Source organism: Eptatretus burgeri, chromosome 17, assembly GCF_056783735.1.
Source record: "Eptatretus burgeri isolate ZD-2024b chromosome 17, Ebu_testis_v1, whole genome shotgun sequence".
In the NCBI taxonomy this organism is placed as follows: Eukaryota; Metazoa; Chordata; class Myxini; order Myxiniformes; family Myxinidae; genus Eptatretus; species Eptatretus burgeri.
Window position 1 is genome coordinate 13355880 of NC_140977.1, and position 21576 is coordinate 13377455.

At 35.2% G+C, this 21576-nt stretch overlaps 2 protein-coding genes across 5 annotated transcripts in view; one reads left to right on the forward strand and one right to left on the reverse strand.

The window, feature by feature from the left end:
* LOC147009346 (uncharacterized) overlaps positions 1 to 21576 on the forward strand; it is a 100599-nt gene that overhangs the window by 72318 nt on the left and 6705 nt on the right. The gene's annotated exons all lie outside the window — the stretch shown is intronic.
* On the reverse strand, positions 18723 to 21086 carry LOC147009347 (uncharacterized). Its single transcript, XM_085862151.1, has 3 exons — positions 20189 to 21086; positions 19915 to 20091; positions 18723 to 19817 (listed from the first exon to the last, which is right to left on the reverse strand). Exons 1-3 carry the CDS (start codon positions 20279 to 20281, stop codon positions 19287 to 19289), a joined length of 801 nt encoding a protein of 266 aa, XP_085718277.1. The 5' UTR covers positions 20282 to 21086; the 3' UTR covers positions 18723 to 19286.

Here is a 21576-nt window from a genome sequence, read left to right on the forward strand (position 1 = left end):
ATTAATTGTTTTACTTCCAAGTCGTGCGCCTTTTGTTTCTTTTCGAGCTCGGTTTTCCATTCTTCCTCCCATTGTTTCCTTTCCTGGGAGATACCAATCTGCTGTTCCTCTATTCTTTTGTTCAGTTTGCTCTTCGCATATTCCAACTGACGGGTATAAAACACTACCAAATTCTTTTTCCCACGTAATTTGTCGACTCTATTGGCCAAGTCATGTTTTTGCCACCGAATTCATTCCAGTAAATCGTCCAATCGCTGTGTCCCCCCGTACACGTAATTTTTCTGAAGCGCGTCTGCGTGCCGTTGTGACTCGTCCACTCCACGTTGCACCTCCTCGATATATTCTTCATAACGCTTCACCTTTTCCAAGACATCCCCCAATTGTGCCTGAAGCCTGCCAATGCTCGCATAGTCATCCTGCCACGCCTGCCATGGCACATGCCGTGACCACGTGCCTTGAACCGGTGACTGGGAGCTCACGCCTCGTGCTGTGCCATTAATATCAGCCCGCTCCATGCTGCCATTGTGCGACTCCGTTTGCCGGCAAAGTTCGTGCTCAAGCCGCTCCCACTGACCACAGTTAGTGGTGGGGTTATAATTATAAAAAGAACCGACCTGGGCCATGGATCCTACATGACGACACATACCTAATACCCCCGGCTCCCGCTCGCCTTGAGACGCCATCTTATTTCTCGTAAAGGGTTCATTTAACTCGCTCGTAATTTGGAAGGAATCGGGGGTCGCTCCTCTCACCCCTGGACCGATTCCCGTGAATTTAGCTGGAGACAGGAGAGCCCGTTTTCCCGTTCTCCGATACCAGTGCCGCGAGGAGGGCGATGAATTTATATCGCACGACCTGACACCAGTGTTGCGGTATTCGCGCCCGCCGGCGTGCGAGCGGCCACGTAACTCGAATCGCGGCACGTCGCCCACCGGACGGACAATCCCGTCGTGACCCTCTCGGACTAACGCCGGGAACTAGTCACGGGTGGACCTTTCGGCCTCACCACGATCGTGCCAACCGGCCCCCCGCGTGGGATAGGGTTGCTCGCCAAATTCGACCTACCTAAGTACCCACACGGAGGGTAGACCGGGCGATCGCACCTCGCCGCAGGTCGACTTCGGGCACGGGCCACTTTAAGCGACCCGTTCCGTACTATCGGGATAACCGAGCGGTGTTATCGTCGGCCTCGACGGTTCGATTAATTATCGGGCGTTTTAGCCCACGACCAAATCTTTACGTGAAGTAAGATGGAGATTCAATAGAGGAAAAGACGAAGCGAAACGGGAAAACAGTTCAACATAAAGCGCATTTATTTCGCGATGAACGGAAAGCACACATATACAATTACACCAAAAGCAAATGTAAAAGAAGAAGAAACACAATAATACACAAAAAGCAAATGCAACAATGCAGATCTAACCGACTACCGAGCACACGGCAACACTTATACAGTTTTACTTCACAGACGGCGCCGACAACACATACACTCAAAGCAAAAGAAAAGGACCACCCTCAAGGATGAGGGGGGTAGGCGGGCCTGGGGCCGAGACCGCGTCGGGCCTACCCGTCTGATGATGAGCCGCAAGATGGCGGTGACGCCCCGACTCCGCGGGCCTCGCGGACAGTGTCTGGTAGGGGGTGGGAACGGGGCCCCCTTCTCGCACTATCTCAGCGCGGGGGGAAACAGGAGGGGGTTGTTGATGCTCGGGGGGAAGGAGGATATCTCCCTGTCTCGGGTCCCGCGACGAGCGTCTCCACCACGACCTCGGTCGTGCCGCCGGCCTCTCCCTCCGCAGCTCCCCGACTCCGACACGAGCACCCCCTCGACCGCCTTCGCCGCCGCCACCTCTCCACAGCTCCGTCCAACCGCCTTCTCCGACTCCTCTCTTGACTCGTCCCAACTCTTCACTGACTCCGAACTCTTAACTCTCTCCCCTCCGAACTCTTCACTCTCTCCCCTCCGAACTCTTCACTCTCTCCCCTCCGTACTCTTCACTCTCTCCCCTCCGTACTCTTAACTCCCTCCGAGCTCTTAACTGCCTTGACTGACGAACGCAGCCCCTTATATGCCCCGTGGCCTCGCTCCTTCACCTTCGACCCTTTACCTCCGACCCTTCACCTCTAACTGGCTCCCCATTGGACCGAGGAAAAGTGGGCGTGAATGCTTTTTGATCCATGAATTTGCATATAGCGATATTACTCCAACGCACCTGGGGGCGGGGCCAAATCGCCCCACGCTCGCCGATAGGACGGAACAGAAGTGGGCGTGAGTCGTTTTTGATCCGTTTTCTTCGGAAAGGCCGGCGCTTTTGCACCCCTGCTCGGTGCGCGCCCTGCACGAGTCCAGTATCGGTGCCCACAAGCGGCGTGGGAATGACGGTGATGCGATGGTTGCGAGGGCGAGTTGTGACGGTAAAGGTCGTGGCTGTTGTTGTGAAGCGGCGTTGCGGTTGGTGGTTGTTATGTGATGGCTGTTGAGACGTGGTTGATGGTGGTAGTAATGGCGGCTGGTCCAAAATAAAGATAGTAAAAGAAAAACGGCTATCTAGAAGGGTCGCAGCCCGAATGAATGACATTTATTCCCTCTAAACAACGGGTTTGGGCCTAACTACACATATACTTACAGAGATATCTCACCTAAGGGACCTGAATGGTGGTTTGCGAATTTCGTCAACCACAACAATATATATATGTATAAGTAGGGTAAGAATACTGATTCTGGCTCACTTTTCCCCATGTAAATGAATGGGGGATTTTCAGCGATTCATATTTTTTTTCCCTAAAAATAAATCCCCTTTTTATCCCAAGGTATATTTATTTGTCTCCCCTTTTAACTTGGAGGTTGAACCTCATTGAATTGAACACCTGGGGGTTGAACAGCTCACTCATTGAACCTATAAAGATTTGTTCATTCTCAAATTCCTTCAATAGTTTAATTTTCTTTGCACAATAATCCCCATCTAAAATATTGACAAACAAAACATTTGAATCTTTATATTTTTTAAGATACCCCTTTTGTGCCATTACGAAATGATAAACTTCTCTTAATGCTCTCATCTGACCACCTCCTGAGCCACATATCATTTTGAGATTATAGTAAATTGTTTTTTCATTGTTCAATTGATAACCATCAAAGTTTTCAGTCCATTCAAGGATATTCATTTTTTTCTTTACATCCTCTAACTTACTAGTTTTTAAATTAATTCGCTTATTTGTTTTATTTACCTTTGTTTTAGTTATTTTTTCAATAAGACTTATTTGATATTTTTCACATTCATTATGTTTTCCATTTATATACCAAGACTGAGATTTTCTCCACTCTTTAGTTTGATTAATACTTGGTTTAACCATTTATATATTGTGAAAAACGCGGCGGTAGCCCTTAAAAAACCCTAACCCATCTTCCCATCGTTAAAACATAATCTATTTTATACACTCTATCATACAATATCCATATGGAACACAATCTATTCCATTATCTAAAATAAATCTCTTATCATCAAAGGCTCCTAATGCCTTTTTATTTACTTCTTCACTATATATGTTATGTTTATAACTTCTTATTGTATTCATTTTCCTATATTCTTCTTTCTTATTCATCAAACAATTATAATAATTTCTAAAAGTTATTGATTTCTTTATTACATATTTCTTTATTCCCTTTAACCTCTTATCAATCTGTTCACCATACTTATAAGCATATGCCTTTGCTCTCAATCCAATAAACTCACTCATTACTTTTCCACCCAACTCATCCTTAAACTTACCAATAACCTTTTCATTCTTTTTGGAAAATAACTCACTCTTCTTGCTGAAATTACTTGTATCATATACTCCAATATTTTTCTTCATATCTTCATAAACATCATCAGTTTTTATATCTAGGATAAAACTATCAGTATCCATATACAACAATGAAACATTTTCACCATACTCTTTCTTTAAGTCATTATACAAATAATCATACATCAATATCTTTGATAAATCAAGAACTGCTGTTCCAATATAAATTGGTTTATCCATTACAATACTTTCCTTTTTCATATGAATTGCAGAAAAGTTCTCTGAAAAAACCTCTTCTCTCTCAAAACTTGGTTTATTTATCAATCTCGAAGCTTCTTTCCAAGATGTTGCGAATCTAATGTTTTGCCTGTTTCTAACATTTTCCATAGTCTTTCCAAATACAGCATTATTCATTAATTTATAAAAGTCCCCTTCAAATTTTACTTTTGTATTTGCTCTCATATCTGTATTGAATTGAATATACTTTTTCACCCAAGGACTTTGTTTAAATTTTAAAACTCTATGAATTTTAGCTACTCTCAATCCTTCTCTCAAAAACTGTTTTAAGCTTCTCTGATGCAAAACATATCCCTCTTTATCATAGAATGTTGTTAATAACTTTTCTGTTGATTTGCCTTTAATATTAAAACTTTTATGATAATCACTTAACCATTCTTTCTTTGGAGTTTCTTTCTCACATGCAAAAGGAAGATCTTTATGCTTATTATGAAGATCACTCGGGTACCTCAAATCAACTTCAAAATAATAACCTTCTTCTTCGTCATTCAATTCCTCTTGAGAAGAAATAACAATATTCATCAAAGCCTTTTCATAATCCTTTTCTTCCACCCACTCTAATTTACCATAAGGCAGAGATTGAGACATTGCCCATCCATACAAATTATTAGCATCAAAATACATCAAATAATTACTATCTTTTTCACTATCATAATTTGGAAGATATTTATTATTTGCTTTAGCATATCTTTTGAACATACCTGTGATATTCCACCTCTCTTGGACTTCTCAATCATCAAAAGCATATCCACATCACTGATTAAATCTATATCTTGTTTTGTCATTTTCAACATTGCACTCCAAGCTAAACCAGGAGCTGTGAAATAGTGGGCAGGATCTAATCCATAACAATTTTTATTATGACAGAGTGATCTAAAAGCTTCAAACACATCAGCTAACAATAAAACATCTGTTTTTAGATATAAATCGTGATATTCTCCAAGGTTCTTTATCTTAAATATTTTCCATATTTCTTGTGCGTGTTTATATTCCTTATCACTTATCTCTTCTTCATAAAGGTTATTATAGAAACTTTCTTTTGAAGGAAGTTGTGTTTCTTTAAATCTCATAAATGAATCCATATAATCATAAGGATAAATTCCCTTACTTGTAAGAATTTTCTCTTTACTTTGAATTTCATTCCTTGTTTGAATTTCCTCTCTCGTAAGAATTCCTTCTTTAATCAGAATTTCATCTTTAATCTGAATTTCCTCTTTAGTTCGAATTTTCTTTATAATTAGAATTTCATCTTCAGTTAGAATTTCTTCATTAATTAGAGTTTCCTCTTTACTTTGAATTCTCTCTTTAATCTGAATTTCCTCTTGAGTGAGAATTTCCTCTTTTGGAAAGAATGAATTAAGATTTGGAAAAGAGTCCGTGGAGCTTAGATTTGATGCGAGGTAGGCTAGTGGTGTTCCCATAAACTTGTAAGAATCTAAAAACCTAATACGAGTTAAAGGTTTTGTGAATATCATTTTTGAAAATGAAATATACTTTTGACTTGTGTTTGTTATAGCAGAAATATTCCCTGGTGTTTTTGAAAGTTCATTTATAAATAGATGTGTATCATAGTTGGCGCTGTTGTGAAGAAAGACTGGAATAAAAGAAGGTAATTTATAATTAAGATTACAACAGGAATGAGCGGGACCTCTATATTTACCAGTAAGATGACAATGGTCTCTAACTTTAGACTCCTTAATTTCCCCCTCACAAATATGGCAGATATTGTTCATTCTAAATTCTAATTTTTCTTCTTTGGTTAATTTCATCGGTTCATTTGTTTCTTTCATTAATTTAGTGAGTCTTATACAATCCTTTTCTAATCGTTTTACAAACTCTTGTGAAGCATTTTTTCCACGATAATGTTCAAGTTTGTTATACTTTTCTCCAACAGATGATTTGATATAATAACAGAAACCACAAGGAATATGTTTTTGATATTTATTTGTATATGGTTCTTTTGGATTAGGAGAAGCAGTATTTATCTTTTAAGGATACATTCAAAATCAGCGTATATCACAAATGGGTGCATGATAGATTTATTATAATCTTCAAAATAAATCTTTTCACCAGGTTTAGGCATTGTAATTACAGCTGATTTATGATTACTACAATATTTTGAATGTTGTTCTAATCGTTCTTTTGTATGAAATGAATTAAGACATCGCTTACAAGGATATATTTTGTTTGCTGTTCTGAATACCTGAGAAGAGATTAATCTTGATAAATTATTGATGTATGTGTAATGTGAATTCTTTCCAACACTAAAATATAAAAGGTCAATGTGTGTTTCTTCATTTTTATAGTTGTTTGAAATTTTTAATATTTGAACTTTGTTTGTATCCGTTAATCCATATACATTAATAGAAAGATTATTCTTTTTCTCAAATTTAGGAATATCTGTTAATGGCATTGGGAATTTAAAATCTTTAATGTCCAAGGTATTCTCATATTTCATATATTGTTTTACTCTTTCTGAATTACATTTTGGTGGATGTAAGTGAGCAAGAACAGACCAGAGAAAACATTTATTATCATTGTTCTTAATATTAACAACTGCCTTCTTTAGTTTTATTTCTTTTGGTAATTCAATATAAGAAGAAGCTTTAAGAGGGTTTGATTTTAGAATGTGTATATCTAAAAAGATGATTTTTTTAATATTGAATCCACTTCCTAGCACTGTATTATCAACATCCTCCTCTTGTCTTGATAGTTCTTCATAAACCCCACTATTCAAAAAATCTTGAAATGATGTTATAAAATGAAGATCTGTTCTCATATAAGGAGTTTGTTCTTCATCTTGTCTTTTCATATTCATTTTCACTCCCATATAAAACTTTAAAGTTTTCATTTCTTTTAATGTCTTTTTAATAAATTTTTCAACATCGGGTTTCACTATTTCAATTGATTCAGCTATTGATGATGGACCGGGTTCTCCAAATTGAAAAATCCTTATTTTTATATGCCCTTTAAATGCCTCATCAGTGTTTTTAATATAATAGTCTCCCTTTACTTTAAACTCATTTTTCTTGTGTTTTTGTGATTGAAGATGTTGATTATAACTACTCTTCAAAACATCCTTTGAACAGATATCACAATGTTTTCTTTCCAACTCAAGAGGAGATATTTGATGAAATAGATTAAATGTGTGTTTGTTGGTTCGGAGGTGTTTTCTATAATGTTTATATTCGTGATTACAAACATCGCAGTATGTTGTATTCACCATATTTATAGAATAAAACTTTGCTTAAACTAAAATTTTCTTGATGAAAATTTCGTTTAATTTATAGGTGAATCTGTGCTTAAAAACATTTTATCCTCCAACTTTTTCACTTAATAAATACAATGTTTCAAGACACAAAAGACAAGTTTCAATCAATCTCTTCATCTGTTAAAGATACTGAGAAATATGTCAAGGATGTAAAATTGAACAAAGATAAATATAACAACTATTGGATAAAAACTATTATGGTAAATAATATGAGTTCTTCAATTTCCTTCAGTGGAAGGGCTTTTAGTATACCTGGTAGAACATCAATTAAAGTATCTCTAACAAAAGTTTCTCCTCTCCTTCTAGTAATATATTCAAAACTAGAAAAAGCAATGAAACAAGAAAAAGTATCAAAGAACAAAAACCTTATGGATGAAGCTTTAGAAAGAAAAGATAAGACCATCTGTAATATGCAAGGAGAAATTTGTATTTTTTTCAACAACCCTAAAGATGTAAATCTTGATGAAATAAAGGATGTTAATATATCAGGTGAAATGACATTTCGTTCAATAGTAGTTAACGATAATTTTAAAATTACCTTTAATATAAAAAATGTTGTCGTTGAATCTGATAATGAAAAAAGTATATCGATATCGATGGTAATATACAACTGAAAGTATAGATGAATTTCAGTTTAAGTAAAGTTTTACTTTATAAATATGCTAGACTTTCCTGATTCTCCATATGACAAATTTGAGAATTGTCCTGCGTGTGAAAGACGGGGATTAAACACAGAGTCAAAAGCCTATAAACAATGTATATTCTGTGATTACCTTCTAATTAATGATAATAAAAAATATAAAAAGGAAAATAATTCTTTTAGATTTACACCAAAAATGAATTACTTTACAAGATTGATTAGAGAAATGAATGTAAAGTATGAGGATGATAACACACCTTTCCTTACAAGGGAAGAAACTGAACGTATAAGAGAAATGTTCAAAGGATTGTTGTTGTATATTATTCATGGATGTAATTTTCAGGGAAATATCAACACAAGATATTGTATAAATAAAATAATGGATTATCTTGAAATTAAACCTGAACTTAGGATAAAATATAGAGTTTCTAAAAAGCCAATAATAAATTAAATAACCTGTTTTTCAAATATATAAATGAATGATTTTTTACCTATTTGGGAAAATAAGATAAAATTTAACAACCATAAAAATCTCCCAAATTCATTAAGATGTCTCATAGTTGGTTCAAGTGGATGTGGAAAAACCTGCTTACTTTTAAAAATGCTCCTCACTCCCAACTTTTTAGATTATGATAATTTAATAATTTTCACAAAGTCGAGTTTTCAACCAGAGTATCAACTACTCTCACAAGGTTTTAATGCTGGTCTTCAAAAAGAAGATATAATAGGTTTATTTAAACGTCAAAAAAACCTAAATGATTATAACATTGAAGATATAATTCAACTATTTTGTGATACACAGAGATGTAAAAAGAAATCAAATCTTATAACTTGTATTCTTAGTGATAATACGGATGATATACCGTCTCTCCAATATTTGGATAAATCTAAAAAGAACCTCGTTATCTTTGATGATTGTGTTAATGAGAGAAACCAAACGGTAATGGACAGCTACTACACAAGAGGGAGACATTCTTCTTGTAATTGTATTTATCTTAGTCAATCGTACTTTCAACTTCCTCGTCGTTCCATCAGAAACAATGCTAATACTTTTATTTTATTCAAGTTAAATTCAATAGATATCAATAATTTTTGGAGAGATAATTGTTCTACATTATGTAGTAAAAAGAAATTTGAGGATTATATGAAGCACACGACTGAAAAATATAAATATATTGTTGTGAAACAAGATGAGATATTAAGGGATATATTTTTTGTTTTATAAACAATTACATATATAAATGACAACTATTATTATAAATCTTGTGGGTAAATCTGCTTCTGGAAAAAACTTTCATAAATCAAGGTTCTTGTGTAGTACAAATGAGAATATTGTAAATTTACTTAAAAAACACCCCGTGATACGCATTGTATCAACAACAACTAGAGCAATAAGACCTGGAGAAGTAAAAGGTGAAGATTGTCACTATATTTCAGTGGAGGAACATATGCGATTGAGGAATGAAGGACAAATATTTGAGGAGGTTTCTCTTGGTACAACAAAATATTCACATTGTAAGAGTGAGTTAAAGAAACTAAAATCTGGTGGTGTTGGGATATTAGAAACTAATCCAGAAGGAACGAGACAAATTATTAAATATCTGAGCGGAGTGAAGATTTTATCATTCGGTTTTGATGTTGATGAAGAAACTCAACACAAACGTATGAAAAGCAGAGATGCAAGGATTAGTGAAGAAGAAATTACAACTCGCATTAATGTTAATAAAGAATTTGATGAAATATTTAAAGAAAAGGATTTATTTGAACACATCTACTTGAATGATGAAGAAAAGGAAAATTTCCCTGTTGATCTTTACAATTCATTAAATGATATTTTACAATAAATAAATGGATACAAAAGAAAGAGCAAGAAGATTTAAGGAACATCAAGAGTTGGTTTCAAAAGTTGTAAAACAACAGGAAGACATAAAGAAGAAACGCAGACAGAAACTAACGGGCGAAGAAGCATTTGAAAAAAAACAAGAGAAATTTTTTAAACCACTTTTAAAAACTTCCCAAGAAAAAATGAAAGATGTTTCCACAGTTCCCACAGTAGAATATACTCCTAGAAAGCTTCAAATGTTAAAAGATTTCAGTCAAATGACGGAGGAAGAATTAGAGCATTTAGGAGAATTAGAATATGATGATGAAGGTTTATTTCAACAACTGAAAGAGATTAATCAACCCCCTGATTATATTGTGAATGCTGTTCAAAACAATGAATATTCAGCGGATTCAAAAACCAAAGCAGGACTCATTCCAACAGAACAACCAGCAATATTTCATCTTGTTCAAGAAAAGGTATTGATATTTAATGATGAATTAAGGTTCTTAAGTTCTGCTCAACCCCCTGTTAAACTAACTCCGAGATTAATGTTTCTTCTCACAAAAGATGGAAGACAAGGTTCAACTGTGAGGGATGAATCAAAGTATATTGATAAACCATTGGATATGGAAAATAATGATGATAGAGTATATATTGATTTGCTGAACACTCTAAATTATAAGGTTATTCTTTCTGGTAAAAGTAGGAAGAATGAGAAGGAGAAACACATTATTCAGGCTTTAAGTATCCTTGGTTCAGGTATTAGTTTTCTTCCAAATGACCCATCGCAATTAGTTAATAGACTGTTATTGTTGTTCGACAGTAAGAAGGCTGGAAATAACAATTGTTTTAATGAAGCATCAGCCATTTTAGACCAGTTGATGAACATGAAAATAATTAATAAATCTCAATATAAAGACATTTTATCTCATATTAAATAAGATGAGAAGCACAATCCTGAGTTTTAATTTCACAACAAGCGACCACACATCTTCATTCCCATACCCACTACAACTTGACACAACAAAAGAATATGAGGCATCTTTATTGTCCATGGAGACTTATAATACCTTATTTAATATAACCGAGAAAAATGACAAGTTTAGTTATAATCCGGGAAGTGGATACAAAACGATAACAGTCTCACCGGAGCATACGAGATTTCTCAAATATCTTCCGAAATTGCTCGTCTTATGAAAGAACAGGGTGATGAACCAAAAAATATTGTTATAAACATTCAAAAACATACTTCAAAATCAACGATTAAAGTTAAAAATAACTACAAGGTTGATTTCACAATTGATAATTCATTTAGAGAGTTATTAGGTTTCTCCTCAAAAAAGATTGAAACTAATGGGACGTTTTACAGTGATAATGTCATTCAAATATCCTCAGGAATAAATTCGGTGTTAATTCACTGTGATTTGATTGATGGTGCTTATAATGATGGATTAAAAACAAATACAATATTTTCATTCAGCGCATACTCAACCCCAATTGGTTATAAATTCAATATGGAGCCTAAAAATTTGGTTTATCTACCTGTGTCAGGAAAAACCATACACAGAGTAAATTTTAGGATAACCGACCAAGATAATCGTGTGATTTCTTTTAATGGAGAAGTTATATCCATCAGAATTCACCTACGTGAAGTTTTTCAATAAATAAATACGATGGTTATTGTGAGGAAGCACGAGTTGGGAAAATATAAAATAATTACAGGGGATGGGATGTTCCTTTCCCCGTACTACAAGGGTGAAGGTATGTATCTTGGTAGAGGATACTATAAACCTAAGAGACAAAGGGGTGTTGGACATCAATTTAGAGGAGATGGGATAATTGATACTCTCATGGGTATTGGTTCAACTATTCTTAAACATAAAGACCTAATTGGTTCAACTGCTTCTGCTGTGGGAAATGTAGCAGGTGCTGTAAAGAGTATAAAAGATGCTCAGAAAGAATCTCATAAATTACAAGCAATAAAAGAAATTAAGAAAGGTAAAACTCAGTTGTCCCCCCAAGAACGACAGAAAATAATTCAAATACTTGGATCAGGGTTTCAAAAGTTTTAACATCTTTTTTCCTAAATAAATACAAGTATGGAAGCAATTGATAGTATCTATGATTTGGATGATACTATTATTATCTCAAACTCCACTAAAAAAGAAGATTACTTCAAGGTAAATGCAATAACTGGAACAGACTGGAATACAAATGGTACAAAAAGTTTTGAAATAAATAATCAACAAACCTATTTGAATCTCTCCGAAAGTTTCTTGTTGTGTAAATTTAAATTCACTAAGGCTGGGAATAACACAAACGCTACACTTGTAAATGATTTCTTCTGGAAAATGTTTGATAGTGTGCGATTGTATATTGGAACACAAGAAGTTGAAGCGGTTGATTATGTCTCTGCTGTATCTGAAATGATGAAATTTACACTCTATACATTCAGTGATAGAATGGGAAAGGGGTCTGTCGAAGGTTTTATTCCTGATATGTCAACGGGAACAAACACAGACCCTGGATATATTCAAAGGAAAGGAATGTATAATGATGATACAAAAGCAGAAAATAGTTTTACTGTGGCAGTTCCTCTTAAAGGTATATTTGGATTTTGTGATTATGATAAAGTTCTGTATGGTCTTAAAATTAGATTTCAACTACAAAGGAATGATAATGAAAATAGATTGCTTTTTGGTGTTGGTAATGCTTTTGGTGATCAGAATAAATTTGTAATTGAGGAGATGAGTTGGTATATCAGTGAATATACTCCTAATCTTAAAACAGAAGAGATGTTGAATCGAAGACTTAACTCAAAGAAACCACTCAGTGTATCATACCTCAAAAGAAGATGTCAACACGTTAAACTCAATCAAACTACTTACACGTGGAATTTGGGTGTTCTGGAAGGAAAGCCACGATATCTGTGGATGATTTTTAAAAAGCCAGATGGTGATACTGCGACTGATAAGAATAATGCATTGAGTGATAATGCTAAGGTGAAACAACTTCGCGTTTCTCTAGATGGAACATTTTATCCACGAGATAGATTGGAAATTAATTGGGAAAAAATGATTTTGCTGAAGCATACAAGTCTTACCAAAAGGTGTGTGAAAGTAATGGAAATAAAGAACCTATTTTGGATATGACAGCATTTAAAAGTTTGTATACAATCTATACGTTTGACCTGAGCGCTCAAAAAGAAACTATAAAGTCTAATCGAGTGGATACTTCCCTATACATTGAAAGAGGAGAGAGTGAAGAAGTTGATACATATTGTTTGCTTTTGGAAGAAACAGAATTGCAGATTAATACAGATAATGGTGTGATGATTAGTCTCACATAATTTTTTGTTAAATAAATGAGTGGCAAAGTACCAACTGGGGTATATGTTAATCAAATCAATCTTCATAAACTATCATCTTGTGTTCAAAATCAAAAGCCTTGTACGATTAACGTTAATACAATTCAGAGAAAAGGAGCAGTAAGAATTGATGTTTTGCTCACAAGAGAACAGGTTAAAATCTTGAATGACACTGGCTCACTTAAAATTAAAATGACAAAACCAATGTTGAAAAAATATTCAATAAGAGAGACCAGTGGAGGATTTCTCCCATTTCTCCCAGGCTGGAGTTCCTCAAGGTAGCGTTCTGGGCCCTGTTCTTTTTCTGGTTTTCATCAATGATCTCTCGGACTCTCTGGAAAATCCTCTATTTCTCTTTGCCGATGACTCCACCCTCTGCCGTACCATCTGTCATCCCTCAGACCGGCAAGCAGCAGCTTCTTCGCTCACTGCAGATCTGGATAAAATCACAAACTGGTCCAACACGTGGAACATGTCTTTCAATCCAGACAAATCTCACACTCTCACTATGTCTCTTCGAAAGGACCGTTTACAAAACCCCCCCATCCACTTTCTCAACAATCCTCTGGAAGAAGTCTTTTCTTTCAAGCTTCTGGGTCTCACTATCTGCCATGACCTTTCCTGGGAAAGTCACATTTCCAACCTTGCCTCAAAAGCCAGTCGCCGACTGGGAATCCTCCGTCGTGCAAAGTCCTTCCTCGGCCCTCTTGAGCTCCTGACCACTTACAAAGCTTTTGTCCGTAGCCTGATGGAGTACTGCTCTCCCCTCTGGGCTGGTGCTCCTGCCTCCCACCTTTCTCGACTTCACGCTGTCGAAACCAGGGCTTTTAAGATCATTGGCATCTCCCGCAATGAAGCTGAGTCTTTGGGCCTCTCACTCAATCACCGCAGGTTGGTCGGTGGTCTTTCTGTCTTCTACCGACTCCTCTCCAGCCTTGCCCCCCTGCTCTCTCTGTGATTTGTCCCAACCACATTTCCACAGGTCGCTCAAGGTCCGCCAACAACCCCTTCTGGTAAAACTACCAAAATCACGAATCACTGCTCATCTTCACTCTTTCATTCCTCTTTTTCCCGCCTTTGGAATAAACTTCCTCACTCTATTCTTTCCCATTCTTCCCTCCAGGCTTTCAAAACAGCTGTTCACCACCACCTCTTATCTTCCCCCATCCAAATCCTCGATCTTTTCTACCCCCGATAATCCACCCAAGCCCACTTCCTTCAATTCTCCTGCTTTCCTTCCTGAAAGTCCCTTTAATGTCCATCTTCCCCTCGCCATGTTCCCCGTCCCATCCCCATCCTTCCCCATCCTTCCACAGTTCACCTGTGTCTGTTCCCCAATGTTTTGTCCCTTCCACTCCCGCCCCTCTTGTCTCATGCCTCCTTGCTGTGAGTTGTGTGTTAGCTCTCATACGAGCCTCGACCAAGGTATACAAAAAAAAAAAAAAAAAAAATTTCTAATTCCTTTATTTGCTGGTTTAAGTGCGGTTGGAGCATTGACGGGTGGTATTTCAACAGCGGTCAAAACTGCCAACGAAAGGAAGGCTCAACTCCAGGCTCAAAAAGAATTGGAAAGACATAACAAAGAGTTGGAGAAACAAATTAGTGGAAGTGGTGTAATTGTAGATTTTGCTGAAAAACTTGAAGGTCTGCCTGATAAAGCGAGATTGTTAGTTGGAGATATGCTTTCTTCTATAGCACAAGCAGGTGTAAAATTAACGAAAAGAGGTAATGGATTATATCTTTCTAATAAATAAATGAGCATTGATGAGTGGTTGAAAGAATTTGGAAAGAATACAACATCAAATTTACAACTTGCCAAATATTGTAAGAAATTAAAAATTCATAATGTGGTTATTTGTATGAGAGATGAATTAACAAATGTGTCGAAACATACAAAGAATATTATTATGAACTTAGAAGATAATGATGGGAACGGTTCTCATTGGGTTTGTATTTTTAATAGTCAAGACAAATATTATTTTGATAGTTTTGGTCTTCCACCACCTGTTGAAGTCATAAAATTCTTACAGAATGGTGTTTATCAAACATTTCAAGTCCAAGAATTAAATTCCAAGTGTTGTGGTCAATTATGTCTATATGTGTTATTTCAACTCAACAAAAATAAAAAATTTTATGATATTATTTTTAATCTAATATAAATGACTTATGTTGGTAAAGATGGTTCTATCTTTGGTGTATCTCAAGAACTGGATATTGATTTATCAAATTATTACACAAAGGCACAGGCTGAACGACATAAATATAATATAAACAAAAATATTAACATGAAAAATGCTTATAAATTAAAAAATTATCCAAGCCCGACTGACGCGAATGACTTGGTGAGATTAAGCGATTTATCACAATATATATACTTAAATAAAACGGCTGTGTATTCTAAAGATACAGAAGTGTTGATATTATCTCCAGGTCATACAGAATTCACAGTTCGAATTAAAATAAATTTTTATAAAGAAGGGCGTATCGTTTGTATGAGAATAGAACAATGGGGGTATGATATGAATGATTTAGGGTATAATTGGTCATTTAAAATTAACCTCGAAGACCTGGAACAATTAAATCAGTCTCGTAAGGAAGAATATTATCCACTTGGTATCGAGAATGAGTTTTGTGGAGCCACGATTAGTAAACAACAAATAAAAGAATTTAATAAGGGTAAATATAATAATGGTTTTGCCCTTGGTTATCTCATGAAAACAGAAAAAACAGGATTATATATAATAAGTAAGGAAATACAAAATGATTTAACTATGGGAAGATGGGGAGGTGTTTCGTGCCATAATATTATTCTAACATATATTTCTAATACATAAATGACAGCAAGAAGGCTTCAAGAAAATTATCATTTCTGTGTCCAAGCATACCTTCAAGAAAAGGGTATTCGGTATTTTAATAAATATGTTCTACAACATAAGAATGAGGTATTTTCAATAAAAGATTGGCATTATGCTGATGTTGATAAACCGACAACTTTAGATTTAATTAGAATGTTAAATAATGAAAAAATTATAAGGTTAAGAAAAGGTAAGGCTCTTTTAGAAATTCAAAAGAAATTTTATTGGTTTCCTGTTGTAAAAAAAATTATTTTGGATACAGGAATAACAAGAAATCCTGATGAATATATGTATAATATTCTATGGGGTGTAAACGATTCAAGGATAGTAAGGGATGAGGAAGGAGTTGAAGAAGAGAGGGAAGAGGAGGAAAAGGAGAAGGAGGAGAGGGAGAAGAAAGAGAAGGAGGAAAGAGAGAAGAGAGAGAAGGAGGAAAGAGAGAAGAGAGAGAAGGAGGAGAGGGAGAAGAGAGAGAGGGAGAAGAAAGAGAAGGAGGAAAAGGAGAAGAGAGAGAGGGAGGAAAGAGAGAGAATGAATAAATATCAAAATATGGAAACCAGTGAGATTCAAAAAGATTGGTGGTATTACAGAAAATAACTCAACCCACCGAGGAGGAAAACAAAGAATTGACAAGTCTATTTGCAATATTTTCTTCAAGACTATTGACATCGTCAAGCTATTCATTTTAATTCAAGTTTTTTCTTAAATAAATGGAGGAGAGAGTGAAGGCATTTCTTAGGATTCTTTATGTTTTAAAAATTAAGATTCAAATGTGCATGTTGGAAACTAAAAAGGTTTTTGCACTCTGCAGGAATTTTTCTCATAAATAAATGAGTTATTGTCTCAAATGTAAAAAGAAAACTAATACTAAAAATATTTCACATATTAAAAGTAAAAATAACAGGGTTATACAAAAAGGTATATGTTCGGTGTGTGGTTCAAAAAAAAAATCAATTTATCTCCAAACACAAACTCGGAGGAGATATACAAAAGTTTTTATCAGGAAGTAAATTTACAACTACTGGAATACCAGGGGAATTACATCTTCCAGGTTATTCTTTCTGTGGTCCAGGCACAAACTTGGATAAAAGATTAGATGAGGCAGACAATCCTAAATCCTGGAGTAAACCAATCAATAGAGTTGATGAAGTGTGCATGAGACACGATATTGATTATGGGAATACCACAACGTTGGAAGAAAAGCATGAAGCCGATAGAGAAATGTTGTATAATTTGTCTCTGATACAAAATCCAACCTTGAGAGAAAAAGTTGATAGGTTCATCGTGAAGAAGATGATTAGTGCTAAATTGAAACTTGGACTTGGAAATTCAAAAACTTATAGGCTCTAATGATGCCATTAAGACTGAAGAGCAATTAGCTGATGAATTACATAAACCAATATTCACAAAGTTTCAGAGAAGGAAAGTTTATTCCAAGGAAGTTGATTATATCTGGTCTGCTGATTTGATTGAACTCAATAATGATAAGGGGTACAAGTATGCTTTAACCGTTATTGATTTGAGGAGTAGATATGCGTGGGTTGTCCCTTTAAAAAACAAAACAGGTAATACTCTTATGTTAGCTTTTCAACAGATATTTAATAAAAGTAAGAGAAAACCTAAGAAATTGTGGACTGATGAGGGTAGAGAGTTTTATAACAAGACATTTATGAATTTTCTAAAAAATAACAGTATTACATTATACAGTACCTTTAATGAAGGGAAGGCAGTTGTTGTTGAACGTTTTAATCGTACCTTAAAAGAGAGACTATATAAAAAATTCACACAACTCGGTTCACAACAATGGTCATCTTTTATTCAGGATATTGTGGATAAGTATAATGACACGATTCACACGTCAACGAATATGAAGCCATCAGAAACATTTACAAAATTAAAATATGAAAAAGAGATTAATGTCAGAAAACCTAAGTTCAAAGTTGGTGATATCGTAAGAATATATAGGTGGAAATCTCATTTTGAAAAGGGTTTTACTGAACGATGGACGAAAGAACTTTTTAAAATTGTTGATGTAATAGATACAGTTCCTTGGACTTATAAAATATAAGATTTGGAAGGGGAAGAGATTTTAAGTTCATTTTATTCACAGGAATTACAAAAGACAAAACTAAGCAGATAATACACCTTTGTGGACACTCGAGGGCCAAGTCCGAGGTGTATAACAGTATATAATGTGTGTCAAGGGGTGGACGTTCTTACATCTGTGAACCCCAAACACAGAATCCTCAACTGAATAGTCAAGGCTTAACTTTTGTTTGTGTGTGTGTGTGTGTGTGTGTGTGTGTGTAATGGGAGCAATAGGTTGGCGCTTCACTCCCTCCTACTATACACCGTTGTGGACACTCGAGGGCCAAGTCCGAGGTGTATAACAGTATATAATGTGTGTCAAGGGGGACGTTCTTAGATCTGTGAACCCCAAACACAGAATCCTCAACTGAATAGTCAAGGCTTAACTTTTGTTTGTTGATGTGTATGTGTGTGTGTGTGTCCCAACCCTCACATTCAAAATCTCAACCCCAACTCAATCCTCACCCAACACAGTCTTTTTCAAAATGAGATTTCCACCTATATATATATATATATATATATATATATATATATATATATATATATATATATATATATATATATATATATATATATATATATATATATATATATATATATATATATATATTTTACGTTTTTTTTCTCTTCTTCCAATTCTGTCTTTTAAGGCTTTCAGGTTTGATGACGTAAAAAGGGGGAGTAAGCCTGCACTTTCTTCCCAGAACTTTCTTGATCTTGCTCCCATCAAGCACCATCCGACAAAGAACTACATCGATAGGTTTAGATCCTAAAGAGTGATAGCAACTCCAAAAGTCTCCAAAATATAAATAAATAAAATAATAATAATAATAAATAAATAAATAAATAAATAAATAAAAGCCCCCAAAAAAGTTTCAAGTGTCCAACATAAACCCAACTTTCCAAGTCTTCAAGGTATAACCACATTCCTGTTGAGTTTCCAAGATATGTATCACATTGTGAGTTATCAATCCAGAACCCACATTTCAAGTATTCAAAGTAAAACCAACTTACAAAGTCTCTTAAGGATAACTCATTTACTGATTTTTTCAAAATTTGTGAGTCTCCAAGGTAGGACCCATATTTAGAACCATCTTGGCAGAACCCTTTTCCTGAGTCTCCAAGGTAGTTATTTAAACCATCAAGGCAGAACTCATTTACTGATTTTTCAAAATTTGTGAGTCTCCAAGGTAGGCCCCATATTTAGAACCATCTTGGCAGAACCCTTTTCCTGAGTCTCCAAGGTAGTTATTTAAACCATCAAGGCAGAACTCATTTACTGATTTTTTCAAAATTTGTGAGTCTCCAAGGTAGGCCCCATATTTAGAACCATCTTGGCAGAACCCTTTTCCTGAGTCTCCAAGGTAGTTATTTAAACCATCAAGGCAGAACTCATTTACTGATTTTTTCAAAATTTGTGAGTCTCCAAGGTAAAACTTGTATTCTGGCTCATCAAGGTATAACTTGTTCAGTGGGTATTGTCTTGATAACTCACAATGAGTACTATTGCTGTAAAACTCTTTTTCAGGATTTTGCTGGTCTCCAAGGTATAACTCTTTGGTTGGGTCATCAAGGACGAACTCGTTCTGTGGGTCTTGATCGCTCATAAGGTCTTCAACCAAGCCAACAATTTCGCCCCAAGTTGTAGCAAAAGCAGTATTTTCATTTCGTATTTCAGACACAATTTCCTGTGAGAGAAAATAATAATGTATTAATTAAGTTATTTAATTATTAAATGAGTATGCTTCAATCAAAGTTTGAAAATAGGAAAATAAAAAATCTTACCTCAATAGATAAGAGGTTTGAATCCAGTTCATCAACTTGAAGGTTTAGTTCCATACAAGACAGAGAGTTCCAAGGAACACCAAAGTCATCCCACTCAAGGTCTTCAACCAAGCCAACAATTTCCCCCCAAGTTGTAGCAAAAGCAGTATTTTCATTTTGTATTTCAGATACAATTTCCTGTGAGAGAAAATAATAATGTATTAATAAAGTTATTTAATTATTAAATGAGTATGCTTCAATCAAAGTTTGAAAATAGGAAAATAAAAAATCTTACCTCAATAGATAAGAGGTTTAAATCCAGTTCATCAACTTGAAGGTTTAGTTCCATAGAAGACAGAGAGTTCGAGACAAGCACACAGAACACCATTGCCAGCAAGAACAAATGTTTAAAATGGAGCCTGGGTTTGAAGCTTTTATAGAGAAAGACTGGTGGGTGTGGTTTCCTTTGGAAATTCCCTGGGCAAGCCTAGGCAAGCCTTCATTGGGAAATTTTTCAAAACCATAACATCCTGTAATTTTCTAGTGATTTCTTTGTGAGTCAGAGATGAACTGGAAATGATGTAAGAGTGGGCGGGGCTTAGCAAAAGTAGGCGGAGCTTAGGAAAAGTGGGCGTGGCTTAGAAAAATACCTTATGAAAAGTGGGCGGAGCTTAGCAAAAGTGGGCGGGGCTTAGGAAAAGTGGGCGTGGCTTAGAAAAATACCTTATGAAAAGTGGGCGGAGCTTAGCAAAAGTGGGCGGGGCTTAGGAAAAGTGGGCGTGGCTTAGAAAAAATACCTTATGAAAGTGGGCGGAGCTTAGCAAAAGTGGGCGGGGTTTAGGAAAAGTGGGCGGGGCTTAAAGAAAAGTGGGCGGGGCTTATTGAATACCTTGTGGAAAGTGGGCGGGGCTTAACAAAAGTGGGCGGGGCTTAAAGAAAAGTGGGCGGGGCTTAACAAAAAATAACCTGTGGCTCAGGAGGTGGTCAAACAAGAGCATTAAGAGAAGTTTATCATTTCGTAATGGCACAAATGGGGTATCTTAAAAAATATAAAGATTCAAATGTTTTGTTTGTCAATATTTTAGATGGGGATTATTGTGCAAAGAAAATTAAACTATTGAAGGAATTTGAGAATGAACAAATCTTTATAGGTTCAATGAGTGAGCTGTTCAACCCCCAGGTGTTCAATTCAATGAGGTTCAACCTCCAAGTTAAAAGGGGAGACAAATAAATATACCTTGGGATAAAAAGGGATTTATTTTTAGGGAAAAAAATATGAATCGCTGAAAATCCCCCATTCATTTACATGGGGAAAAGTGAGCCAGAATCAGTATTCTTACCCTACTTGTATATATATATATATATATATATATATATATATATATATATATATATATATATATATATATATATATGTATATGTATATATGTATATGTATATATATATATGTATATGTATATATGTATATATATATATATATATATATATATATATATATATATATATACATACATATATATATATATATATATATATATATATATATATATATATACATATATATAAATATATATATATATGTAAATACATATACAGTAGTACCTCTACTTACGAATTTAATTCGTTCTGGGAGTAGTTTCGTAACCTGAAACCTTCGTAAGTAGAGACGCCTTTTGAATGTA

Excerpts from the sequence above, each read along its gene's own strand:
- LOC147009347 (XM_085862151.1), bottom strand. The coding sequence starts at position 20,281 with ATGGTGTTCTGTGTGCTTGTCTCGAACTCTCTGTCTTCTATGGAACTA. Across the intron at positions 20,092-20,188 it reads TAAACCTCTTATCTATTGAG|GAAATTGTATCTGAAATACA; the intron begins GTAAGATTTTTT and ends TTTCTCTCACAG. Across the intron at positions 19,818-19,914 it reads CAAACCTCTTATCTATTGAG|GAAATTGTGTCTGAAATACG; the intron begins GTAAGATTTTTT and ends TTTCTCTCACAG.